The sequence below is a fragment of the Molossus molossus genome, unplaced genomic scaffold, assembly GCF_014108415.1.
Source record: "Molossus molossus isolate mMolMol1 unplaced genomic scaffold, mMolMol1.p scaffold_m16_p_13, whole genome shotgun sequence".
In the NCBI taxonomy this organism is placed as follows: Eukaryota; Metazoa; Chordata; class Mammalia; order Chiroptera; family Molossidae; genus Molossus; species Molossus molossus.
The window spans coordinates 60,190,083-60,216,689 of record NW_023425348.1 but is presented as its reverse complement, the minus strand read 5'-3'; the positions used below and the strand labels follow the sequence as shown (position 1 = coordinate 60,216,689).

Below are 26,607 nucleotides of genomic sequence, written 5' to 3'. Positions count from 1 at the left end.
AGAGACACATTGATTGGTTGCCTCCCTTATGACCCCGACTGGGGCTGGGGGTAGAACCTGCAACCCAGGTACGTACCCTTGACCAGAAATCAAACCCGTGACCCTTCGTCCATGGGCTGATGCTCTAACCGCATAGCTGAACCGGTCAGGGCTGGAGCTTTAATAATTTTACAATAACCCCAAACCTTCTAAGAAATCCTTGTCCTTGATGTGTGCCCATAGCTGTCCATGCTAGTGCAGAAGTGCTCGGGTGTGTGATTTACGTGGTGTGTGCACTGGTATGCTGAGGTGTTAATGTCCCTGTGGGGTGTGTGGTGTGTGTGAGGAATTGACTGCCTGTGTTGGTGTATCTGTAACTGTGCATGTACCTGTGTGTGGCCCTGTGGGCATGAGGATGTGGGTGTGATGTGGTCAGAACAAAGATGCATGGACAGATGTGGAGTTGGGGTGGCAGGGCAGGCACAGGTTCTGGGAACCTCTCCTCCCACACCCCTGCACACAGGACCTCTCCCACCCCACGAGTAACAGAGCGGATGCACTGGCCCCAGGCCATGCTGCAGTGGGAGGAGGCTGGCACTGACCTTGGTACACTCAGTCTCATTGAGTGGTGGGCAGCTGATGGGTGAGCGGACAAGCACGGCGCCCAGGGGAGTGCTGCTGCAGTGGTGGCGGGCGCAGTCTGCGATCCAGGACGCCCCTGGCTGGAGGGCACAGAGGTGGGCCATGGGGACGTGTGGCCAGATGGATGGCCCAAGTAAACCAGGTGGGTAGGGTATAGCTCCAAAGACAGGTGCAGCGCAACAGCTAGCACTGCCCAGGACCCTGTCTGTACCCAGCCCTGGGGCCTGGTCCTAGGGGTCTCCCCTTACTAGGCGAGCATGTAAGGAGTTGCATACCAAGAACAGGGAGGTGGTGCCGTTGGGGAAAGTGAAGAGGCAGGACACGTTCCTGCAGGAGCCGCAGCAGGCCGCCAGATCCCGTGGGTGCTCATACTCCTGGTTCTGTAGGACAGGGAGTGACCGGATGGGACCCGCACATGCCCACCTCCACCCTCCTGCCTCTCCCACCGTCTCTTGTCTCTGAGACCAGAGCAGGGCCCCCTGGAAAAGCTCAGGAAGGGGACTCCCAGGTTCCTTCTATCTTATGCAAGAAAGTCACCCTTCTGTCTACCCTGTGACTCCTTTGCTGCAGTTCCTAGGCTCAGCGCCAGTGGACAAAGCCATTCCACCGTTCGGAGACAGCATCACTGGTAATTACAGGTGCTAAGTTTTGGTTCTAGCTCCTGTCGGACTTTTGACAAAGGACTGGACCTCCCTAAACCTCAATTTTCTAATCTGAAAAGTGGGAACAATTTTAACCCTTCTATTCAATTAATATTTATTTAGCCCTTACTAGAAGCCAGTCACTGTCCTAGGTATTGGGCATGTAAAAGTGTTCAACAAATGGTAGCAACACAAACAAAGAAACCAAAAAAACAGGGAATGTGCCAGCCATAGAAGGTGCTTCATAAATGTGTTCTCTCTGTCAAATCCCACCCTTGCCAGGCCTCTCGCCCAACCCAGCCTGGTTCCCAGGGCTCTGAGGGGCCCCTGATGCCCACTCTCCAGACTTGTCTAGAGAGCTTGGGACAAGCTGGAAGGGCCCCTCTGGTTCCCCGAGCCCTAGGCTCTGCCAGGCCAGCCCTCCCGGCCCCGCCCCGTCCTGTGCTGCCCCTACCGCCTCGCAGTGGACGTCGCACAGCACGGAGGTGGTGTTGATCTGGTAGAAGCCGGTGAGAGGGTCCAGCAGGTCAGTACAGCGGGAGGTGTGGCACACCCCGTCGGCCGAGAGCTCCACCACTGTCTGGCCCGGCTGCATCACCCCCAGCTCTCGGCTCAGACACACGGCAGCCTTCACTGGATGGGTGTGCAGCGTGGCCACCGTCACTGGGAGCGCAACACCCAGCCCCCCGACCCGCGGCCCGCCCACGCTGGCGCCACCTCCCCGCTCACCGCACTCGTATTTGGCGCAGCCGCACACGTTCTCCGCGCTGTGCATGAACTCCTCGTCCAGCTGGGACTTCTCCCACTGTGGGGGAGAAGGGGGCAGAGGTGGTCGGCACCCTGGCGTGGGGTGGCCCCGCCCCGCCTTGGGAGCGGTCTGCCACCTGGGTCCCCCACTCTCCTTGCAGCGGTGAAGGGACTGCCAGGCCTGAGGACCCTTGGCACCCTGTGAGCTCAGCCACCCTCCCCCAGGGAGAAATGCCCCGTGTGGCTTCTGAGCGTCCCCGCGGAGGAGCACTCCCCAGTGTCCTCCCTGGGACCCCAGGCCTCTGCCCGCATTCTGAGCACCCACTGGCCCCTTGCATGGCTGCGGCACAGAGTCCCGCTGGGCTTATACTACTTCCCTTCTTCCTTCACCAGTTGGAGGGAGGAGCAGGTGGAACAGGAGACAACATGGGAGGAGGTGCATGCTGGGGTTTGGGGGGGAATACATGTAATCCAGAAAATTATGTGGGAAACATGACTTTAAACACAACTTTACACTTCTGAGTATTTCCACTTCCCTCAGGGGCTGGGGAGGTGGTGGTTAACAGCATGGTCTGTGGAGTCAGATTTCCTGGGTTCCAGCCCTGGCACTGATTTACTAGCTACGCGACCTTAACCTCCGTTTCCTCGTTTGCATCATTAATTAATTATAGAATCAAAGAATCACTGGGCTGCTGTGAGAATTAGTTTGATGATATGCATAAAAGCCTTAGGCGAGTTCCTGGCGTGTAGTTAGCTCTCAGTTAACATGAGCTACCATCATAGGTGTCATCATCTCGGTCGTCATGGTCTTCACCATCGCCCCCAACCCCACCATCATCATCATCGTCGTCATCATCGTTGTACTTAATCCCTACCACAACACTGAAGTATGATTACACCTATTTTATAAATAAGGACACATGTCCAGAGAGCAGCTTGGGACAGGAATGCTGACCTGCAGTCCAAGGCTCTTTGTACTAGATGGAAGGAATAGGCTCTCCAGGGGAAGGGAGCACAGAGAGAAAAGGAAAGGGAGCAGACCAGGGAGAGTGGGGAGGGGCAGGGTCTACATACCAGATGGCACCGGGGCACTGGGATGGTGTCACAGGCACACTCTGGAAAACAGGAAGGGCCAGGACCCACCTCACCAGAGATGTCCAGGTGGAAGTCCCGCTGGGTCTCCAGACCCCTGGCTGCAGGCGCAGCCCCTCCTCCAGCCTGCCTCCATTCCCTCCTGGGGGCTGTGGCTCCCCTGGCTGGGAAGGCAGGGCAGACGGTGATGGGTCCCCACGCAAGCTCCACACTGGAGGTGGAGTGAGAATAGACAGGCAGCCGGACCAACCACAGGTGCCCTTTAGTCACCTGGCATCTTCCTTCCCCAGGCCCAGAGCCCATTCCCGAGCAGGTGTGGGCCTCTCCAGGAACAAACATAGCAAAGGTGAAACTTCTCACCATCTGCATTTCCCAACTCTATGTTCCAGTGAGCTCAGCCTTACTACCCGAGCCTCCGCCCCTGAGCAGGTCCAGTCTAAGCTGCCAGGGAGCCAACCGCTGGGGCGCCAGGGCTAAGGTAAGGGAGACCTCTGACTCGGGCGAGGGGCTCCAGTGTGGAGCGGCTGCGAGACACCCTCTGGGAAACTCAATGCAGCAAGTGGTTTTAAATGCCTACTCTACGCCGAGCTTTTCTCTGCAATGACGAAGACAGACTAAAACCCCTGCCCTGTGAGGTTTACCTCTAGGCCTGGAAAAAAGACAAGCAAAACATCCAGGTGCAAAATAGAGTTTCTTGGCTCTTTTTAAAAATAAAATTTTTCTATAAAGCTCACTGGTGTTCATTACTGATCATTGACATTCCCACTTGCTTCCCCAAAGGCTTTGAGGTGAATCTAACAAAATTATGTTTACTGTCAGACAGTTTTAGATGGAAAAACCTCTCTGAAACAAAGAAGTTGCCTTGTTCTTCCTTTTATCGAGGGGAGAAGAAGGTGTCGGACTGCCCTGCACCCAGAGCAGACGCAGAGTGGGAGGGAGGCGATTTGGAGAGACAGAATCTGAGCAAGTTGATAGTGGTGGGCCTGGTACCCCCCTCCCCCACAGGGGCCCTGGATCTGCGCCTGCGGGGGCCTCCCTGTCCAGACACTCACCACAGGACTTGTAGGGGCAGCAGCGGTCTGGGCTCCACACCTCCACCAGGGCAGTGCCCATGCCACACTGCACTTGGGGACAGCGGAAGTGCTCACACACTGCGCGGAGGGGAAGCGGGGGACACATCAGCCACAGGCAACTGGAGCGTGAATCCTCAGAAATGCAACATGACTAAGGAGGGGGTACCTCCCAGCTTCTCCGTAGGGCCCCCCAATTTTCTCAGTACCCTCCTGGGCTGGAAGGGGAGAAGCCTGGGATCCCGGAGTCTCCCTCGGAACTACATCAGGAGGCCCCACTTCTGCTCTGGGAGGCGGCACGGCATGGCAATGGCAGAATAGTGTCACCCACTGGGCCTCCCCCTCGGATTCTGTGTCACCCTGGGGGGAGTGGTCAGAGGGGAGCCAGTGACCAGGGCAGGCACCACCTGCAGAACATTTCTCTCTGTAGGAGGGCACGCCCCTCCCACCTGTGGGAGTCACCAGCTGCAGCCCACTGAGCCTGCTCTGCCTCAGCCACACTCCAGGGCTCACACTCCCCTCCTCCCGCTCTGCAGGCAGGCCCATCCTCGCTTAGGATTTCCCAGCCATTCTCACGTATTGAGAGGCCAGGCGAGGAGTGAGGACATCTCTAGGCACAACTTTTTGGTGGGGAGGGGAGGTGCAAGGGTCAATGCTGAAGGGGAAAGACTCTTAAGACTTCTTCAATTTATTTAAAAAATTATTGGCACTGCCTGGCCAATGTGGCTCAGTGGTTGAACGTCAACCCATGCATCAGGAAGTTGCCGGTTCAATTCCTGGTCAGGGCACATGCCCAGGTTGTGGGCCAGATCCCCAGTGGGGGGCATGCAGGAGGCAGCCAGTTGATGTTCTCTCTCATCAATGTTTCTCTCTCTCTCTCTCGCTCCCTTCCTCTCTCTAAAATCAATAAAGAAAAAAAATTTTTAATTAAAAAAAAAATGATTGGCACAGGGCCAATGTTAACATCAGTTACAGTGGCTCAGCCACACAGCGTGCGTCTCCTGATGGGATGTGCTATGAAGCTCGTGGACTGTCCAGTTAAAAACCCACCCAGTCTTAGATCTAACGTCCGGTTTGCAGGGAGTGCACAGGAGAGACGAACAAGATAAACAGTCTGAGAGGAAACAAGAGGACAACTCCGAGGGTGGGACTCTGCAGGACCGCAGCCCAGGCTCTGCAATTTAGGGTCACACAGAAAGAGGGACCCGTGCTAAATGAAAGGATACATAAGAGACAGAATATTAATGTGTGGTCCTGGACTGGATGGGTTGGACAAGCCAGGAGAATTGTGGACTGGGTATGATATAATTTTAAAAACATGTATTAACATGGAAAGGTGAAGGGCACATTTTTACAGCTGGTTAAGAAAGAACATTACAGGTGACCTCATTTTGGTAAAGGCATAGAGAACACCAGAGGGATAGGTACTAAAATGGCGACAGTAGGGTACCGAGGAGGTAGGAAGACAGTATTTTCACTTTCTTGCATGTACTTGGATTATGTACTTTCTATGAGGCATATATAGTGCTTTTGTAATAAAAGTATATTGACTGGGACAAGGTAGTAATATCAATGGTTCTGGGGCTAGGACTTTGTGACGGGCCCGGTGGCACATAAAGGTCCCAGGAGCCCCTTCCGGCCGCGGCCGGTGTCCAGCCAGGACTCACCACACTGGTACAGCGGGCAGCAGAGCTCCGTGGTGTTCCTGTCCACCGTGAGCGCCTCCCCTTCCTGACACTCGGGGATCGGATCTGGACAGTCGCCACAGGCTGAGGGAAGAGGGGCCACCGCTGTCACAGGTGGGCCCCTTCATGGGGGGCTTGTGGGACTTGGGAGAGGACAGGTTGCTGGGTGGGGACACCTCGAAAACCCAGGTGTGACAGGGCTAGATTCACGGTCTCATGTGACCTCTCCTGGAGCCAGAATTTGGAAGTTCTCCTAAAGTCTTACACTGAATGAGCTTCGATTTCCTCACGGTCAGTCACCCCCGGGGTGAAGAGGGGTGGGTTTCCTCTCCCTCCTACACGGCTCCCTGTGCCCACCCTAGCCCATGACCCCACCCTTTCCTCCCAGCTGCCCAGGAAGCGGGGTGAGGAGGGGTGGCTGCGTCCAGGTGTGCACCCACCGCAGAAGTAGGAGGTGCAGCAGGAGTCCCCCAGGCGGCCGGTGATCAGGATCTGGTCCTGGCGGCAGCTGGGGATCACCTCTGCCTCACACTGGTCTGGGTCACACTCTGGGGAAGGACAGGATTTAGGCTCCGGGAGCACATCCTGCTTGGCCACACCGAGGGCCCCACCTGGCTCTGGCCTAATCTCCAGCCAGAACCCCGTCCCCGGAGCTGCCCTTGCTCCCCTACCTCCGCTGCAAGGCACCCCTCTCCCCCGGTGGTCGGTATCCCACGCCCCCGCCCCGGCCTCTCACCACAGCTGTAGCTGGGGCAGCAGGAGTCCTCCTGGAAGTGGGTGAGGAGTCGGTGGCCTGGGCTGCAGGTGGGGGCAAGGCCCTCACACAGAGTCTGGTTACACACTGGCCCGGGGGCCACAGGGCCTGTCACCTGGAGGCCAGGACTTGCCCAGCCTCCAGAATTGCCCAGCCCTTGGACACCTGGTCCCCATTACATCTCCTGGCCCCCAGGACCCGTGTTCTAGAAGGAGCCTCTGAGGGTCACAAAGAGGGTCCGGTCTGGTACAAGAGAGCAGTGAGGGTTAACATTCAGCACAAGGGCCGTGTGCCAGCTGCTGTCCTGGATGAGTATTAACTTCTGTCATTCTCACAGCGGCCCAGGAGGTGGGCACCGTCACCAGCCTCGTGTTACAGGATAATCAGCTAAAGCGCAGAGGATGTTAAATGATCTGCCAGTGTCACAAGGCTGCGAGGTGGTGGGGGAAGAGCCGTCCTGCTGCCTGGCTCCAGAGCCTATGCTTATAAGCCCTGCTCACCCTAAGGTGTGGCTTCTGGCCCTTAGGCAGGGTTTTCCACTCTCCTCAACCCCCCTTCCCCCCAAGACACCTTCATTCTTCCAGGCCTCGTCCTGTCCATCAGGGTCAGAGCTAGAGCCTTAGTGGTAAGGCCCAAGGAAGTGAACAGCGGGACTCACCGCAAACAGCCCCCAAGCAGCAGGGATCCTCGGTGGGCAGGAGCAGGACCACCTCCCCAAAGCGGGGACAGGTCTCAGGACGGGGGCCCGGGCAGTCCAGGTCCACTGGGACGATGGTGTCCTGAGCTTGGCACTGGTGCTGGCAGCACCCGCTGAGGGAGCTGTTCCAGGTCTCCCCCAGGGCCCGCGGCACCCCCGTGCTGTCCGTGCAGGCTACAGTGGGGGCATGGGGGACACGGAGGACTCAGGAGTGTGGGGAGACCCAGACTGTCCCAGGTTAGAACCTCCCTGGGACAAAGACCACCCCAAAGCCAACCCTGGAGGGATACAGATGGGCCTCAGACATGGGCAGCAGGAGGGCAAGGAGACCCCAGGTGAAGCGGCTCTGGAGGGTCCCACCCGGGAGCGGAGGAACCTACCGCACTGCTCCTCTGGGATGCAGAGCGCCGAGTGGCGGCGGTGCAGGATGGTGCCCTCGGAGCAGACGCAGCCCTCGCCCATCACCTGGCACTGCTCCGGGTCCAGCGGGCCGAGCATCCCATCCTGGCACGACTCGGGAGGCTCGCAGGCTGCCACACAGGCCTGGTATGTGGAGTCGCTGGAGCACAGGAAGGCTGCAGGGGCAGTGGGCACCCAGCAGGGTGAGGAGGGGGCTCAGGGCACCACCTGTGACTCAGCAGACAGTGCAAAGGGGTTTCGTTGCCTCTTTCCTCTAGATCAGGGGTCAGCAGATGAAGTGTCATTGAAATACAGCCACGCCCACTCAGTTACCTATTGAAGCTGACTGCTTGTGTGCTACAGGGCAGGGTCGAGTCGTCGTGACTCAGGCCATACACCCAACAAGCCTCAGATATGTATCTGGCCCTTTACAGAAAAGCTTTGCCAACCCCTTATTCTAGATCAGTGTTTGCAGACTCAAGTAGATTTTACATGGTGGTCCAATACACACGCACATGTGCAACAGTGGTCCCCAAACCCGATACCCAAAGAATCACCTGGGAGCTTTTATTTATTTATTTATTTTTAATCCTCACCCGAGGATATTTTTCTATTTATCTTCAGATAGAGTGGGAGGGAGGGGGGAGAGGAGAGAGAGAGAGAGAATCATCGAGGTGAGAGAGATACATCGACTGGCTGCCTCCTGCATGACCCTGACCAGGGCTGGGAACTAACTGCAACCAAGGTACGTGCCCTTGACTGGAATCAAACCCAGACTCACTGGTCCATGGACCAAGGCTCTACTGCTGAGCCAAACCGGCCAGGGCTCACCTGGGAGCCCTTAAAGTGCTATTAGGGGGACCCCACTCCGGACAATGGAATCAGAATCTCTGGTTGTGGGGCCCAAGCATCACTACTTTTTGAAGTCCGCTGGGCGATTTCAGAGGTTAGCCAGAGTTGAGAATCACTGATATATTGAAACAAAAAAATACTTGTTCCTGAAATAATGCTTAACCTCTCTAGGTGCAGTACACGCTAGTCTCTTCTCTTCTATTGTGTTTTTCAAATGCTGCTGACCCCCAACGCTGACTTCACACCCACTGAGTTGAGATCCACAGTTTGACAAACACTGCTCTGGATGGCACTGTCTTTTCATGTTTATCTGTCATAGTAAAGGTGTGGTCTTCCTGTGAGCTGTTTGCAGCCCTTCTGGATGTGTCCGAACTGCTCTAGGCCAGTCCACCCCTGCTTGCCCCACGGAGGCAAAGCTGATGGGGGTGGGACCTGGTGGATGTCAATTCTCTTGAAGGAAGGAGGGGAGACTGAAAGAAGACAGTGACCAACTGTGGAGAGAAAGGAACTAGTATTTGCTGGACGATAACCATGTGACGGGCACGGGAGCAGCACTCTGAACACAGGAACTCGTGTCATCTTCAGAACGACCCTCGAGGGAGCTCTTATTACTGTCCCCATTTCATAGGTGAGGCAAGGAGACTCAGAGGAATTAAATAGTAAATAAATAAGATTGACTTGACTTATTAAAATAAATTATAATAAAAAATAAATGTGTTAATTTATTGAACTATTTATAGATTTATTTGTAAAGCATAGATAAACTTGTTAATTACTGCAAGTGAATAAATGAACAATTAAATCTGGAAAGCCTCCACTTGGACTCAGGCCTGTAAAACCCTTTTCCACTCTTAACTGTGGGAGCAAAGAAGGGATGGAGGAGGGGCCCCGCCCCGCCCCACCCCACCCCGCCCCCACTCACGGCAGTAGTCGGAGCGCCGCCACTCGATGCACACGTGGAACTTGTGGCACATAGCCACGTATACAGTCAGTGCCACACAGGGTTGCTGCACATACTTGGTGTCCCGGATCCACAGCTCACAGAACGACTCTGGGGGCACCTGGGCACATGTATCGGGCAGTGCTGCCTCCCCTGATTCCCCACACCACAGGGCCCAGCTCTCCCCAGCCCTGCCTGGGGGCAACCATGAGCCTCTGCAGGTTCCCAATCTGGTCCCAAACAATACCTCTGGGACCAGATCTGCCCCCTTCCCTGGCCATTGGCCCCTCTGCAGGTAGGGGTCCCCCACGCTGAACCCCGCTGGCACATACAAAGTGGTGGCAGGCGCTGAAGGTGCGGTTGGACACCATGCGGAGGCAGGGGGAGCAGTCGGCTGTGTCACAGCTGTCCGGGCGGAAGCGGGTCTGGCCCACCGAGGTCAGGGAACTGGGCACCTGCCAGCTGTCCAGAAAAGGAGCGGGGTCCTCCGCCTCACCCACCACAGAACCATCCTCCAGGGTGAGGTCATTGGCTGGGTCCCCATCACAGATACCTGAAGGGGGGAGAATTATCCAATAGCCATAATAATCACCACCACTCTCAGGTCCCCAGCTGTCACCTTGCATGTTCCTCAGAACAATTCGTTGAGGCTGGTATTAGTATTATCCCATTTTATCGGTGAGGAAATGAAGTGCCGAGAGGCTAAGAAACCTGCTGTGTAAGAAAATGCCTTTGTTCTACATACCTATCCAAGTATTTAGGGATACAAAAACCCTTTCAAATGGTTCATAAAAAATGCATATATAAAAATTGCATATGCATAGAAAAGTGCATAGCTATAAATTATATATATACAATATATCTATATATCTTTATACAGAGAGAAGCAAATGGGGCAACACGTGAACACTTGGTACACCTGGATAGTCAGTACATGGGAGTTCCTTATACTATTTCTGTAACCTTGACATTGATATTATATGAAAATTAAAGTTATTCCAAAAAATCTGCTTTCACAGAGATGGCTAGCTAATTATCACACCTGTTTCCTCTTCTTCCTGGGCAATCTGCTAGCCTATTTTTCCCAGGCTCCCTTGCAGCTGGGTGAGACCATGTGACTGAGTCCCAGCCAATGAAGCATGAGTGAAGGTGATGGGCATGCCTTCCAGACCTGGTCCATAAACATCTCCCAGCTCTTTCCCTCTGTGGAGTTGGAAGCTCATGTTGAAGTGGCAGAGTCACAAGATGGAAGGAATCTCCATTTGGGAATTTATGTGTGCAAGAAAGAAACTTCTGTTGTGTTAAGACACTGAGCAGGGGGTGGGCTGAAGTTTATCTGTCACAGCTGCTAGCATGACCTTAACCTCCAGCTTCATCTCTCACACTCTGGGTGCCAGACACACCCTTCCCTGCCCTTGACTCTGCTTAAGTAGCTCTTTCTGCCTGAAACATTTTCTCGGAAGTCCTTCCTTTGAGGGCCCCTCAAATGCAGCCTCTGTGACTTTCCCGATTCTGGGTAACAGGCTTTGGTCTAGCTCTCAGAGTACAAAGACTCATTTGCCTTTAGATTCTCACTATCCCAGTATTCCCCCTACATGGCCTAGCAGAGTGCTCATGATACCAAGTGTTGGTTTGGATAAAATAGAGACGAGTGAGCTGTTTTCTGCCCTGACACCTTCAGCCATCAGTTTCATGAACATAAAGCATGATTGAATACAATTTTATCAATGGTCCCAATGGTCATAGTTTTGGTCTTGGCACTGAGTCACCGAAGGGAGGAGTTGGCCCGCCAGATTACTGCTGACCACAGCACTCTCTGCCAGGTGTAAACAGTAGAAGAAAAAAGTGGTGAGAAGAAGATAGTGGTAGTGGTGGTGGTGGTGGTGGCGGTGGTGGTGGTGGCGGCGGTGGTGATGGTGTGTGTGTGTGTGTGTGTGTGTGTGTGCGTGCAAGGAGAGCTTCTGGTGTCAGTAAAAACAGAAGCTTCATCAAACAGGGGTTTTGTCTTACTTGCATCCTGGTCTGTCCCCAGGGACTGGTAACCGTGTGTTGCACAAATGGAAGAAGAAGCATGAAGCAGACTTACACATGTTAGTTCAAGTGAAGAGGGCATTTTGAACACAGGGGCCTAAGAGTGAACAATGTAGTTACAGATCTATAGATGGAGGCCATACGAGTGTGTGTGTATAAGTATTCCTATGTCATCCATCATCATAATCATGACAGTCGGTCATGGAGTTCTCCTCTCCAAGGAGCAACAGTCCACACTCGAATTCCTCCTGTACACTGTTTGCTTATCAAAATACACCCAGTCCTTAAGGGCAGTCACACTGTCGTCTGAAGAACACTCGTTCTATGTGTTGTGGCAGCTCTGCTGTGTGACCTTAAGCAAGCCACTTAACCTCTCTGAGCCCCCTTTCTTCTTTAGTTCAGTGACTATCTCTCGGGGTTATTGAGTGGATGACCTGGAATAAGTGAGGTCAGAGTGTGAAGTGCTTTGTGAAGTGCTCAGGCATATGCAGACTGGAAGGATTATCTGGTATTAGAAAACTATCAGGGAAGCTGACAGACAATCCTGCCTGAAGTGACAACTGGCCAAGGCCAGAGCCCTGCGCCATCTCGGGGCTGGCAGCTTCAGCCCAGGACACAAGACATTAGGTCTCTCTGCCCTGGCAGCTCCATGGTCCCCCCTCTGGCCTGGCACTCTGTCCCAGCTTTCCCGCGGACAGGGAACCTGTGTCTGGGAGCAGAGGTGGACCCAGGAAGCGTCCCCTCCCCCAGCTGGGTCCCACCTCACCGCACAGGCCACGGCCCCGGACCTCGCTGGCTTTGCTGGCCTCCAGAATCATGAGCCCTGAGCTGTGGAGCCACTGGATCAGGATGTGTGACGGTGTCCGGATCACATACATGTGGCCTGTGTCCTCAATTCTGAACCCATACCTGCTCACGGGTGGCCACACAGGCTGCGAGTCCACAGCCACCTTGAAGCGGGGGAGGTAATCAGTGTGAGCACAGCTTTTCCATCCGTCCATCCATTTACCCAACAGTTTCTAACCACCTGCTGTGTTAGGCTCTGTTTCGGGCACAGGCAGCCAAGGCACAGTCCAAGGTGGCCTGGAATAGTTCTGGAAACATTGTTATGAGCACGGAACAATGAAACAAAAAAGGCAACATCTGGAGGCAGGCTGCATCTCTATGCCCAAATTAACCAGTTATGGGCCCTTCTAATCACTCTGTTCTTTCCTGATCTTGCTCAGATCATTTCTTCTGGGAGATCTTCCCTAAATTCCCAGCCTTGGGTTGGGCACTCCTTCTCTGGGGTCCCCCATCTCTGGGCCAACCATGAAGACAGAATCCCTCAGAACAAACATGCAGACGTCAGATAGTTTAACCACAAGCAGCCAAGGCACGGTCTCGTGCCACTCGGACGTCCTCTCCATCACGTATTGCTCCTGGCACTCTTCCTTGCTTGACAGTCGAGTGGCCACAAGTACTCAAATTAAAATCACTTCTTAATATACCAAATTTTGCATGATTTTTCTCTAAGAGGGTCCTTCCCCATCCCTGTTCCCAATCATGAATAAGCCTCAAGGCCCCTCCGCCCCTGGACACCCTGCCCCTCCACTGACTCCTGCCCTGCCCGAAGACGGCTCTTTGATGCACTCACCTTCCTGTTGAAGCGATCAATGGTGACCTGATGGGTCAGGTGAGTCACATTCAGCATCACCAGGCAAAACGGAGGCCAGTTCAGGTGCCCCTGCGGAGACAGCCCAGCCCTTACCAATCGGAGCCCAGTGTGGCCTTCTATCCTGGTGAGCAGGTGTGATCACACTCTTCCCGCCCCCATCCTCGTCCCCCACCCCCGGCCAACAATATGCCAGGGGCACCCAATGGGGCTGTGCAACGGTGCAGAAACTCATGGAACATTGTTGGCTTTACCTGACCTCTTGCAAGCTCAGCCACAAACAAACCCTGCCTCCTCCACCTGGCTTGGGATGCATCCTGGTAGGTGACTCCCTGAGCTGGCACCCTTGACCAGGCCACATCCCTGGAATGGCATCCCGGCTGCTCTGTACTTGGGTGCCATCCCACACGTGCCTAGGAAGCTGGGACAAGCTGGGGATGCACAGGTCCCAGGAAAGGCCAGGAGGTGGCAAACTCCACTGACCCTTTCCCCCACGCCCATTTCAGGGGACCCCTGGGAGACAGAGGAGCTTCTGCATCTGTCCTCACCTCCAACGCCCCTCAAATCCAACTCACTGCTCAATTTCCCGCCAAACCTAGTCAGATCCCCAAGGGCTGGCAGGAGAGAAGCAGGGGCAGTCACCAGGTTGGCACTTTTGCAGTCGAGGACGTGGACGGTGACCATTTCGTCTGGGCTCTGGCTGAGGGTGTAGATGGCCTCCTTGAACAGGGCTGCGTGGCTCCCGTCAAAGGTCACAAAGCTCAGATCAGGGAAGATTGAGCATCGGCCTGGGGCAGGGCAGGGACAAGAAGAACAAAGAGGTGCCTTTGAGGTCAAGGCTGCCGAGGAACACGAGGAACACGGAGCAGGTGCTTGGGCCTTTGCCCGAGTGAGTCAGAGGCCCTGGGGCCGGAGGGTCACACAGAGCAGGAGTCACACAGAGATCAGAGGTTGCAAGGGTAGAAAATCTGCCAGGTCAAGGGTCACACTGAGACAAGAGGTCCTATGGGAGGTCATATTCAGGTCAGGGTTACCCTAAGGCTGGGGAGCACCAGGTCAGAGGCAGAGGTCATGCTGGAGCAGGGGTTCAAGGAGGACACAGTACGAGGAGGACTCAGTAGGCTCCAGTGGACCCCAGGACTCACAGGCACATTCCCAGAGGGGGCAGCAGCGGTCCCCGCCCACTCTCACTGCGAGGCCCAGCACCCCGCAGCGAAGGGGTGCAGCACCATGGGGACAGTGTTGGGTCAGGTTCACACGGGTCAACTGGCCCTCCAGGCAGATGTGGCGGATGCAGTCCTCCTCTGCGATTGGCTGGGGCACGGGGTGGAGGGACAGCGTGAGTGCCCATCCTAGAGGCCACAGCCACTCACCCACCCCACCTCCCCGGAGCAGTGAGGGCACGGACTCCTTTCAGATGCACGTCCCAGCAGGAGGAGACCCTGAGGTGGAACTTCTATTGAGTGGGGACCCCCTTCTCTATCTACCCAACCCACCTGGGGCCTGGGCTGGGATAAGCATGAGCCTGAGGGTCAGGGACTGACTTCCCGAGATATCTGCATATCTGCCAGGTCTGTGCTGAGATCCCCAGGTATGCAGATGTGCAGACTCACAGAAACCCAAGCACCTCTCCATCTATCTATCTATCTATCTATCTATCTATCTATCTATCTATCATCCATCTATTTATTTATCTATCTATCTATCTATCTATCTATCTATCTATCATCATCTATCTGTCATCTATCTATCATCTCTCAAATGTACACGCACAGTCTCTCAACAGCATGTATCACACAGACATCTGAGTGCTCACAGAGGCTCACACACATGAATGCAGACATGTGCACACACAGTCCCGTGCAGGTACCCAGACATAGGCATGCACGTGGACACAGCCATGTCATCACAGTCTGGATATCACACTAAGCCATCCAATTAGCTCCTGGGGCCCCCGTGGGGCACAGTGTGACCCTGCTATGGTATCAGGGGCCCAGAGGGGCCTGAAGACTTTTCAGGCTCCAGAGGCTTGGGAAGGGGTGAAGACGATGACTAAACGCCATCTCGCAGCCTGGCAGCTGGTTAAGGAGCTGCCACAGGACTTGCCCAGCCCAGGAATGTGAGTGTGGTGGTGCCCGAGCCCGGTGTGCTGGGAGGAGGGAAGGCATGAGGGTCCGTGCACAGGAGGCCAGAATCCTGACAAGTCACTCACGACACACATGGCGGATGCGTTGGCCTCAGTGGTGGTGGCCAAGGCCATGGCAGAACCCTCTGAGAAGCTCTGGACTGGGGCCGAGCGCCCAGACTGCTCGGTGGTGGCCTCTGCCACTGGTTCTGCTGGGGGCCGAGGTCCTGCCGAGGTTCCGTGGGCCTCAGCCAGCTGAGGGAGCAGAACCAGTGAGCTCTCGCGGGAGGCGGTCCTGGCCGAGACAGGGCTCAAGGGGTAGGATGTGGGCACCAGTGGTACTGTGCTGGCCCAGGGGCCCTTGGCCTCAGTCACCAATGTATCCAGAGTGTGGGCCACAGCAGGCGTGAGCTCTGTGGGCCCCTCCTGGGCAGAGCCATGTACCAAGGTGGGCAGAGACACTTGCTTGGACAGGATAGCCATCTTCTCCGTGGTGCTCTTTCGTGGGACAACAGACACTGTGGAGGCCACGCCCTCAGCCACAGCTACCACCCCAGAGGTCAGCAAGGTGGCTCCCAGAAGCAGGCTTGGAGCTGTGCCTGTTGCCTGAGGGACTGTGTGACTGGGTGGGTGCATTTGGGCCACGACAGCCGGGGTAAGAGGCAGTGTAGGGCCGAGTGTCCGAGCAGATGGAGTTGTGGCCATGGCGAGAGATGTAGCCTGTTGCTGGATTGGAGGAGTGATGACAGAGCCCTTGGGACCAGGAGTGGCCACTGGGGCAGATGTGCCCACCTTGGCCAGGGGTAAGCTGGTGTCAGGGGGTAGGCCAGAGAGGAGCTGGGGTGGCTGAGTTGACTGCGGAGGCACGAAGGGTGTGGCCCCCAGCCCATGAGCAACTGTGGACAGGCCGGTGGCAGCCAGAGTCCCTGGGGGTGGCGCTGGAGGCCTGGAGGCTGTGGTGGTGTGCCCAGTGGAGGGGGGTGGGGCCGTGGGGGGTGGGCTGGGAAGTGGGGATGGTGGCAGGCCTGTGGGCTGGCCTGGCCCCGGGTGGGCCTTCTCTGTGGATGGCACCATCCCCACTGCCTGGGTCGCCACAGCACTGACAGGACCCTGTTCTGCTGCTGTCCCAGCCTCGGCTGGGGGGCTGCTGGGACTGGGAATTCTCTGGGTCGGTATGGGCTGGGGAATCCCTGTCCTGTTTGTGGCCTCTGTTCCTGCAGGTGTCAGCAAGGCCTTGTGGGACTGTGAGAAAGTGGGGGGCCTGGAGGTCACTGCAGGGGAAGCTACAGGCCTGGAGGAGGAACCTGCAGGCAAGTCCGGGCTGGGCGAGGTCTGTAAGGGGGTTGTCTTAACAGGCAAGGAGCCGGGGCCTGGGACCGTCACTGCTTTGGTCATGAGTGGGAAGCGAAGTGCAGGGGGTGACTGGGAAGAGACTGTAATGTTGGGGCTCCCTGCAAAGGTTGTGGTTACCCTGGTCGTCTCCATGGCACCCAACCCCATGCCAGGTGTGGACACCTGTAGCGAATGGGGGAGGGGGGAGGCCCCTGGGCTGTGGGGGGTGGTCAGGAGGCTGGCGGTCTCCCCCTTGCTGGCCGGGGCCTCTGTGGAGTGGGCAGGGAGGTCAGACGCAGGGATCCCCGGCAGCTCCGGGCTGGGGGCTGGAGGCAGCGCTGGCCCCTCCGTGGCTGCCATGGGTGGGTTCAGGGCTGAGGTGAGTGGGGCAGCTGGGGTGGGTGCTGGCTTATGGGAGGGGGCCCCGGGGGTGTCCTGCGGAAACTGTAGCTCCTGGTCACTGGGGGTGGGCAGCTCTTGACGGGGAGGCAGGGTCTCATTGCCAAGGGCTTCTGCGGAAACCACAACCGCGGGCTCCACACCTGGGGCAGATGAGAGAAGAGGCTCAGATGGCGGGGTGACTGCTGCCCAGACGTCATCACTGTGCAGGGCAGGGCTGTGACTTAGGCTCCCAGACACGCACCCTAGGCGAGGGGGGAGGACAGCTTCCACGGCCAGTTAGGCTGCCTGACAATCCCCAGGCCTCTGCCAGGTGATGACTCCAAGAGGTCAGCGGGTCTGGACTCTGCCCCAGACCTCAAACCCCGAGCCCCCGCCCAGAGACCCCAGGTCTGAGTCTGGCTGCATCACGTTCTCCTCACTCTGGGCCTCATTATCTCTCCCTGTGGAGGCAGCAGAGTGGGCTGGATGAGGTCTCTGCAGTGTCTCCTCCCGGAGGCCCTCTGCTGGCCCTGCCTGTCCAGGAATCTGGGAGCTCGGGCATGATGGGGCCATGAGACGGGATTACAGCAACTCTGAGGGAGGGGTAAGTGCAGGCCACTCACAGTCCTCCAAGTAGACGCATCTCTGTGTGACTTCATCCAGGACCTTGGGGGTGGGGCACGCAGGCACACAGCCTTCCACCCTGAGGACAGAGCAGGAGTGGGTTAGTGGTCTGCAGTGCAGGGAGGGTCACTTCGTTCCCCTGCACTGCGCACAGGCCTCGTCCTTTCTTATGACGTGTGTGTGTTCTTATCATGTACACACCCCCATGAAGCTCCATATACTGTCACACATGCCACACAGAAACACCACACCCAGACATGCGTGCTGCACACTCCTGCCTTCAGACCAAGGGAAACACACGAACAAGGTCCAGCTGTGCACACACTCGCACATGCTCACACGTGCCTGTATTCAGGCACATTCTCACACACCTCTCCACGCCTGCAGGACTCAAAGAGATTCACACAGACATACATGTACATTCACACAGACCACTACAAACATTAGCACACACACTCATGCACACAGCTGCACCAATATCCAAACACATGCAACTCCCATGTGCATATACTGCTGTACAAGCCCAGGCACAGTTGTGCACACATGGGGCTCAGCTATATGCACACTGCACAAACAGATACTCACATATGCCTATATGAAGCACATTCACCCTGGTACATGCCCCTCACACACACAGCACACAGATCATGTGTATATAAGTATATGTGAATACACATACACCCAATATATGCTCACGCCTTGCCCACAGATGACATACAAGCCCATTCCCACACAGGTATGCTCAAACATGCTAATGCACATAGCTTGATGCCATCCATACCCTCTCACCTGGGCACGTCCTGGCAGCTGGCTGCCCCGGGGTCCCGGCAGGTTTGGAAGCAGGGGCTGGCACAGGCATCGTAGCGCCACTCGCAGATGGGGTAGGCAGCCCCCGATGGCTTGGCATCTGGAAAGGTAACCCGCCCCAGAGTTCGAAGACTGGGCATCAGCTGTGAGTCAGCACCAGAGCACAGAGGTGATCCAGCTCAGCCCACATCTGCCCTGCCCTGTGGGAGAGATGATGGACTCACGCGGGGAAAGTGGAGACCATACAACAAAAGCCAACCTCAGGGACACTGTATCCCTGAGAGTCTGGGTCAGTGCCTGGAGGATCCTGGGGTGGAGCTCAGGGAACTTGGTGTAGGGGCTGCGGATGGAGGTGCTATGAAGTGGGCTTTGAGGGGTGGCCGACGAGGAGGCTGCAACCCCTGGTCTCTTCATACGCCTCTGGGATCTTGCCCTGCACCCCGGGATACAATCCCCTCCTCTCTGCCCTGCTTCTGGCCAGGCCACTGCAGACCTCCAGAGAGGCAAGAGGCTTTCCCTTGAAGGGTGGAGGAGGTGTTAGGGACTCCCCTCCCCTCTCGCCCCAGACAAGGGACAGAGCTGTTCTTTACAAGCCCCACCCTCTGTTCCCAGGGGCCTCTGTGAAGTGGCCAGGCTCAGGACCTGGAGGGCGGAGTTTGCCTGGGCACTGTCTTTGCTGCCCCTTGTAACTTAGGCTACTACTAGTAACAACAGCCGATTCTTAAATAGCACCAAGTGTGACACTCAGCATTTCACAGGTGTGCACCCATTACTCCTCACAATAATCTTACAAAGTAACATTCTTCTTCTTCCCATTTTATAGATGAAGAAACAAAAGATGCTGGGAAAATTAAACCTTCCCAGGTGAGAGTTCCTCATAAAAGGCCCTGTGGCCGGTGCCTTGGCAAATGCGGGATCCTCAGGGGCAGTGTGTAGACTCTGGGGGCCTCAAGGCAGACAAGACCCCAGACCTCCTTGGCACGAGTGACGGTCTCTGCCCCACAGCAGGCTGGAGGGAGCAGCCCCACCCTGGCAGCCCCTTCCTGACGTCCCATCCCCACGCCGCTGCTGACTGTGAAGAAATCGACTTTCTAAGATCCACGGGACAAGAACTGAGAACTTAGCTATGAGCCAGGCCCAGAGCAGAGCCGATGAGATACAATCGATCATTTCACAATAACCTTCAAATATCCTGTTGTTCAGGAGGAGGAACAATCAGGGAGATTGGGGCTCTCCTCCAGTGCCAAGGACCACGGTCAGGGTTCGAACCCAAGGCTGTCTGGCTTCAAAGCCTGGGGTCATTTCACTCTGCCTCGGTGTCTTCCAGAGAGGGACACGGTCCTGCCATCATCAGTGATGACTTTCTCCTTGGTGGACTGGACAGCTGACCTCTGAATGTAAGAAGGAGCTGGCCCAGCCGGGGTGTGTGTGTATGGGGAGGGGGGCTAAGTGAAGAGCCTGGCTGGAGACACATGTACACATGTGTGGATCCATTCACAGGCATGTACATACATGTGCACATGTAGGACAGAGAGGCTGGCCTGGAGTGGTACAGAAATTGTGAGCCCTTCCTCCAGGGTTTAGGCCGAGAATAAGTACTTTGGGGGCAGACACACCCGGCAAGGGGATCGCAAAGCCCTGGGACCCTTACCAGCCTTGGCTGGAAAGGACCTGGTGCTGCCCCACCCCTTCCCAGGGTCCTGGGCCTCCAAGGGGGACGGGAGAGGCTGCTGGCTCCCAGGGTAGGCACATGCCCTCGTCAGCATGACACCTGAGCCAGAGGCTACACAAGCACGACCCCAATCTCTTCTCCCCTCCTTCCCACAAAGGCTGCCCTATTGTTAGACTGGTTAATGGCCTGGGGGAGTAGCAAGACCCAGGAAGCTGGCTGGGCCCCCAAGACACCTGCCACAGCTCCTAGACCACCAACACGGAGGCCAGGACCTGTCCCATCTCAGGGAGGCACCCAGGTGGCCTCCCTTCGCCAGGAGAGCAGGGATCCTGTCTCTCGGGGCCGACTGGAAGGGTGAGTGAGGGGAGGGCAGGAAGGGCAGTTGAGTGAGGGCCGAGGGGACGGGGGTGATGGCAGGTGGTCACCTACCCAGAAGGCGGAAGAGTGTGCCCCGGCGGAACACCTCCGTGTGTTCATACGGCCGCAGGGCCAGCGCGGGGCCTGACACATAAAGAAAAGACCCAGGCTCCGCCAGGGACTCCAGGGCCACCAGGCCTGCCCGCCACGTCCCCTGGTGCAGCGAGAAGGAGGCCTGGTGGTGGAAGTCCTCGTCGCCCTGCCACTTAGCCAGCTCCAGCGACCCATTGGCTGTGACGTGGAGGAAGAGGTTGGGTCTGTCCGCCGCCTCCAAGGACACCACATCCAGGTCTGCAAAGAGCCGCACGGGTGAGCTCAGCACAGAGAGGGGCCCAGAGCGGGCAGACACGGGCACAGGACGGCACACACGGGATTGGCTGGGCCCTGCCTGCTCCCCCACGCCAGCCCCCCTCCCTCAGCCCACCGACTTCTGCCCGCTGGCTGCCCCTCTGCCCACTCCTCTTCCCCAGGCCAGGCAGAGGGTCAGAGAAGCCACCAGCTGCCAACCCTTGGGAGGTGACTAAATGCCCTTCCTTCCTCCCTCCCTTCCTTCCTTCCATAAGCATTTTTGAGGACCCTCCCTGTGCCAGGTGCAGTTCTAGATGCCAGGGACACAGCAGTGCCCGGGACGGACAGAAACGGCCACCCTGGTGGTGTAACGTTTTATTGGTCATACTGGACACGCTGGGCTTGGTGACTTGCCAGATCTCAGTGACCCCAGCTTGGTCCTGCTCCTCACAGAATCCCAGAGGGTCAGAGCTGGCAGAACTTGGGGACACTGAGTCCAACCCACAGATAGGAAAACTGTCCCAGAGAGGGGACGGGGCTCACCCAGAGCCCCAGAGCCTGTTTCCCTACCCTTTCTCCTATGTCCACAGAGGCTCATTTCTGGAGAGGGGTTGACCACTGGCTAGATAGCCTCCTCCCTACCCAGGACCATCATACTCTTTCCCATCCTTCAAGACCCACTTCAAGAGCCACCTCCTCTCTGCAGCCACCCCAGATCTCACCTGGGAGGCACTTTCTCTTTTGCTGTCAGTACCTTGGACTCAGTATAGGAGGGAAGGAGCACACAACAGAGTGGGGGTGAGAGCCTGGACTCTGGACGTCTCCAAGGCCAAGCTACTCTGGGGCTCTTCTCAACACGCCCACAAAACCACTGGAAAACCAGCACTCCCTCTGCACTAGACCTCTCTTACTAGACTCAGATATTGAATGGAGAACAGAAAACTCCCACTAACAGATGGCCTATCATATCTGAAAGGTTGTGAGACACCCTTCTTCAAACAGGGCCACACAGATCTGGGGATCAGCAATGTCTTCGGAGGAGGTATTCTTTTGGGGGGTACTTCTGGCCCTCTTGGGGCTCGGTGCCCGGTTCCTCACTCCCAGGCCTCCTCCTGCAGTGACATGATTCCTCCTGGCACCACCTGCTCACCTCCGGCTCATACTACCATGAACACCACCCATGGCTGGGGACTGGCTGTGCCTGCAGCTGGGCTAGAGCTGGGGTGTCACTCCCCTCCTTAAAGCCCCTACATAGCTCCCCACTGCCCTCGGCATAAAGATCTACCTCCTGAGCTTGGCTCAGGCCCCTTCCTGCCTCTTCCCACCCCTCAGGGTACGTCACTCATTCTAAGACTCTCGGACTCCCGAAGACGGAGTCAGGGCTTCTCCTAAGTGCTCCTGTGGGCACTGTGACTGCCCTTGACCACGTCTGTCTCCCGAATGAGACTGTTCTGGTGGGCAGGGATGGTGCCTCTTACATCCCCGATTGCCCAGTGCCCAGCTGTGTGCCTGGCATGGGATCAGGGCTCCGTGAAAGGGAGGGAGGCAAGGAGAGAGGAGAGGGGGGAGGAGAAAGGAAGGAGGGCAGAGCCTCAAAGCTCGGTAAATGGCAGCCCCTGAGAATCGGAGAACTTCAGTTCTTGGACTGAGATGAACTCTCTGGGGTCAAGGTTCCGGTGGATGCTGGGGCTGGCTCATGGACCATCCCTGGGACTAGGAAGATACTGACTAGCTGGGGCCAGCAGGATTTGCGGGGAGAAACCCTGCTCAGTGACCACTCCGGGGACACACACAAATAGCCCCGGAAGAGAAGGCTTCCTAGCACTGGGGCGCTGAGGTGCTGGCCGGCCCTGCACGAGCTGCACACGGGGCCTCCCCTCCAGGCAGGGTCTGCCACTGTCCCAGCACAGCTGAAGCCCTCCGGGTGGCTGGAGGTCTGGGACCCCGGAGGCTGTGGCTGGTTCCAGGGGTGCTCCGGTCTGTGCATCCCACCTGCCTGGACGCAGGGTCATAACCTGAGCGAGTCGAGAGCCCGCTCCTCCATTCACAGGAGGACGCCCTGCCGGAGTCAAGACATCAGCCAGGTCCCCCTGGTATTTAAAGTCTATCCAGTCTTAGAACTGGGGAGGCGCAGCGAAGGAAGAATAGGACGGCGGGGAGAGGGAAGAGGAGCGGGGAGAGGGAAGAGGAGCGGGGAGAGGGAAGAGGAGCGGAAGGGAGAGCAAGAGGAGTGGGAGAGGGAAGAGCGGCCGTCGTCGCCACCTGCCTCTCGGGACACAGCTCTTGTGTGGAGCTCGGCTCGCAGGTGCGCCTGGCCTGGCCTCCCTGGGCTTCCCAGGAAGGAGGGGAGAGGAGTTTCTTCAGGAGCTAGGGGGCGGACATCGAACCCTGTCTCGGCAGGGAAAGGGGCAGCGACAGGAGCCCCACATGTCTTCGGCCACTGCGGCAGCTGCCGCCCCAAGGACCTCACCGTGGGCCTTGGCCTTGTCCAGCGCAGCTGTCAGCAGGAAGTTCACGGTGTCCCCTGGTGCCACGTCCTCCGCGCTCACAAGGACCACGGCACCGCCTGCTGCCTTCATGGCCACTAGGGCACCACCGGCCACCTGGCTGGCCAGCTGGTAGGGGCCCTTACCTAGTGCTGGAGAGACAGGGCCAGTCACAAGGCCTGCCTCCTTGGCCTTGCCCACCTCCCATCTCTACCTGCCCACCCCTGACAGAGGTGGGAGACGAGGGTGCCAAGGAGGTGCTCTTGGTCACTTCCTTCATCCCAAGCCCTGGAGGCCGTGACTGCACAGGAGAAGGAAGCACAGGAGCCCCAGGCCGTCAGCCCTTGATGGGGACGGACTCTCTGCATAGCACCTGAATCATTTCACAGGAAGCCTGGGAGCAGGTCACCTATGGGGGTCATCTGGGCCCCCCGAGGGTCTCTCCATGGGCCTGTCCCACTGCCTGAGACTACCGTGGCAGTCACTGCTGAGTTCAGAGCTATGAGGCTGGGTCTGCCCACCCTGGCCTGAGGGCGGAGGCCGGGAAAGCGTTTCCTTATTCCAAGCAGGTGTCACTGTCGTGCGTGTCTCCAGGGTCCCTGCGGTTGTCAGTATAGGCTGGCTTCCTAGACAATTATAGCAGCCTTGAAAGTGACCTCCCTGCCTCCGGTGTGCTCCCAGCTCCAGGGCCTCCTCCCCAAAGTGCCCGAGTCACCTTCCTAGCCACACTCCCTGCTGGGACTCATCAATAGCTCCCCATTGCCCTCAGGACAGAATCCAAGAGCCCAACCCCTGTCTGCCCCCCACCTCCCCACACCTCTGCCCCTGCCACATTCAACTTCTCTGTTGTTCCCGGAAGAGCTGTGCTGGGTCCCACCGTGTCTCCACTCATGCTGCCCCCACCCCTCAGAGTCGTCCTCCCATTTGGTGCCTGGCAGACGCCGCCGACTCCATCTCGGGGGCCCAGCTCAAATGTCAGCTCCTTGGTGAAGCTCTCCCCGCACCCCCTCCTGCCACACAGAGATGCCACCCCTCCCTCTCTGCACACCGATCACGGCTCTTATGAGGAACTCAGTCAGGGTCCACGTGTGTCTCCTCTGCTAGACGGGAGACAGGCAGCGTCATGCTGGCAAATAGCTAATAATCAGCCTTCAAAGAGTGAACAAACAAAACCCAATTTGTAGTGTTTGCTGATTTCCACGCTGCAGAAACTCCCACCTGATAGAGGTCAGTTTCTATCTACCACCTGAACGGGCGTCAGGAGCACACATTGGGCCCAGAGGGCCGGTGTGGGCCCCTCCAGCGCACCACTGACAGTTCTCCCTGACCACGGACTCCCCGCACCCGGCGAGGGCCTGGACCAGAGACAATGTGGGCAGAGAAGCAGAGCGAGGAATGGATGGGTGGGTGGGTGGGTGGGTGGAGGATGCTAGAAACAGCTTGTCCTTTGCCAGTTACTGCTGCCCGAAATGCCACAGAAGGGAGAAGACTCTGCTCAGAGCTGTCTTGTTGAAATGTCTTGCCTGATGTCATAGACACTGCCTGTCCCAGGGACCACGATTCTCCCATTACAGATTTATTCCTTTAGGGGTTAAAGGTTTTTGTCTATCAAAAGTCCTTAGGGGTTAACATTTAGGTGGGACTGCAGAATCTGTGATTTATACTATACCGTGGCCCAGCCCTCATCATTCAGACCCCCTAACTGGTATCTTTGTCTCTGATCACCCCCCTATCATTTCACTTTCTATATTCTTTCCAGGGGGATGTTTTGCAACCCAAAGTCTGAGAATGCAGTAACTGGACAAGAGGACAAAGCCTTGGGCCTATACCCACACAGGCCTGCTCCTGGTAGGAGGGACCTAGAAGGGATGGGGGCAGGGGGCGATGATAGGCGGGAGTTGGAAGTCAAAAGTGAATGACACCAAGGACCTGATGAGCATCTAACTGCCAAAGCCTGACCTTGGCCCAGCTGGACAGAGGCAGCCCTCCCCCCTCTGCCCACCTGACCTCAGTGATTCAATGGACTATTTGGCTCTAATGCTGGGCATTAACCTCCCTGGGGTCTTTAGTTGGGACCTGTGCTTTCAACCTAGTTAATGCAGAGGTGGGAGCAGATCCTGGCACCCTGCGACCTTGGCTAAATGTGCTGATGAATCTGACGGGCTGAGCCAGCATCCTCAGGAGAGCGGCCTGCACTTGCCATTGCCACCTCCAAACTGTGGTGGACCCAAGACCACGTTCTGTGGGCCTGATGAGCTAAATTATGAAGGTTATGGGGTGGCCCACTGGTGCAAATGGGATTTTACTTCCTAGAGGAGCTGTCCTGGGTGAGCACCATCCCCAGGAAGCTGACCTGGCCTGGGCTCCAGATAGGCTGCGGGGGACAGAGTTCAGGGGCATTCCTGGGCCCTGCACTATCAGGGCTCTCTCTGCATGTGGGGTCCCTCCCTGCCCCGCGTCCCAGCTCTTCCAGGGCCAGCAGGGCCTCAGGGCAGCTGATGCTGTTGTGGCTTCAGGACAGAGCTGGCAGTGCCCTGGCCCCTGAGGCTCTGCTTGGGGAGAATGAACTTACCTTTGTTAAAGAAGTCACAGTCGTAGGCTGAAAAAAAAGAACAGAGATTTCTTAGGAAGCTGGAACAGAAGGGCAGAGCCAAGGCCCCTAGCATCCCAGCACTTCCTCCTTGCCACAAGGGCTGGACCTGGACAACCTCCCCAACTCCAAGGTTCAGGTATGGACATTCAATTCAGATGTCTTGAGATGTAGGAAATACAATGGCTCCTCTCTGTGCCCCCAGCACAAAGCTCAAAGCCTGGTCCAGAGTAGGCACTCAGTATTTATCGAATGAATGAATGAATGAATGAATGAATGAATGAATGAATATTGGACAGAAGGGTATGTTTTATGTGGCCCCAAAAGGCAAGATTAGAATCAAGGAGTAGAAATTACAATCAGAAATGTTGCAGAAGGTCCCAGAAGAATCCAAGTACAACATAGAAGTCAGTTTTCCAAGAGCCTTGGGTGGAAAGGGACCAGGGGTGATGCAGTTTCCACCAGGCTGCACAAGCTCCTCCAAGTATGTGCTTAGCCTGCCCTCTAGTGGCCAGTCTGGTAACACAGCCTGTTCCCCTGGCTCCTCAACGAGAGTCCTCTGAGTTGGTTGGGGTAAGCTGGGAGCCTTGAAGAGGGCGCCTAAATCCAGGAGCAAGGCTATGAGGAGCCACTTGGGTAGCCCTGGGATAAAAGTTGAGGAGGGGCTTCTCCATTCATGGCTATGGTCTGAAGAGAGCCACC

At 56.6% G+C, this 26,607-nt stretch overlaps 1 protein-coding gene across 1 annotated transcript in view; it reads right to left on the bottom strand.

Moving 5' to 3' along the window:
* OTOG (otogelin) overlaps nt 1-26,607 on the bottom strand; it is a 68,995-nt gene that overhangs the window by 3,894 nt on the left and 38,494 nt on the right. Inside the window, exons 30-52 of the mRNA XM_036258969.1 lie at nt 25,888-25,914; nt 23,300-23,467; nt 20,554-20,832; nt 18,435-18,552; nt 17,645-17,724; nt 15,396-17,182; nt 14,329-14,497; nt 13,826-13,971; nt 13,166-13,255; nt 12,296-12,479; nt 9,831-10,051; nt 9,481-9,619; nt 7,688-7,882; nt 7,269-7,481; nt 6,593-6,697; nt 6,297-6,404; nt 5,839-5,940; nt 4,154-4,252; nt 3,084-3,124; nt 1,992-2,067; nt 1,717-1,895; nt 897-1,001; nt 582-701 (exon numbers count right to left, since the gene is read on the bottom strand). Of these exons, the coding sequence (XP_036114862.1) occupies nt 582-701; nt 897-1,001; nt 1,717-1,895; nt 1,992-2,067; nt 3,084-3,124; nt 4,154-4,252; nt 5,839-5,940; nt 6,297-6,404; nt 6,593-6,697; nt 7,269-7,481; nt 7,688-7,882; nt 9,481-9,619; nt 9,831-10,051; nt 12,296-12,479; nt 13,166-13,255; nt 13,826-13,971; nt 14,329-14,497; nt 15,396-17,182; nt 17,645-17,724; nt 18,435-18,552; nt 20,554-20,832; nt 23,300-23,467; nt 25,888-25,914 (4,751 nt within the window). The remainder of the gene's footprint in view (nt 1-581; nt 702-896; nt 1,002-1,716; nt 1,896-1,991; nt 2,068-3,083; nt 3,125-4,153; nt 4,253-5,838; nt 5,941-6,296; nt 6,405-6,592; nt 6,698-7,268; nt 7,482-7,687; nt 7,883-9,480; nt 9,620-9,830; nt 10,052-12,295; nt 12,480-13,165; nt 13,256-13,825; nt 13,972-14,328; nt 14,498-15,395; nt 17,183-17,644; nt 17,725-18,434; nt 18,553-20,553; nt 20,833-23,299; nt 23,468-25,887; nt 25,915-26,607) is intronic.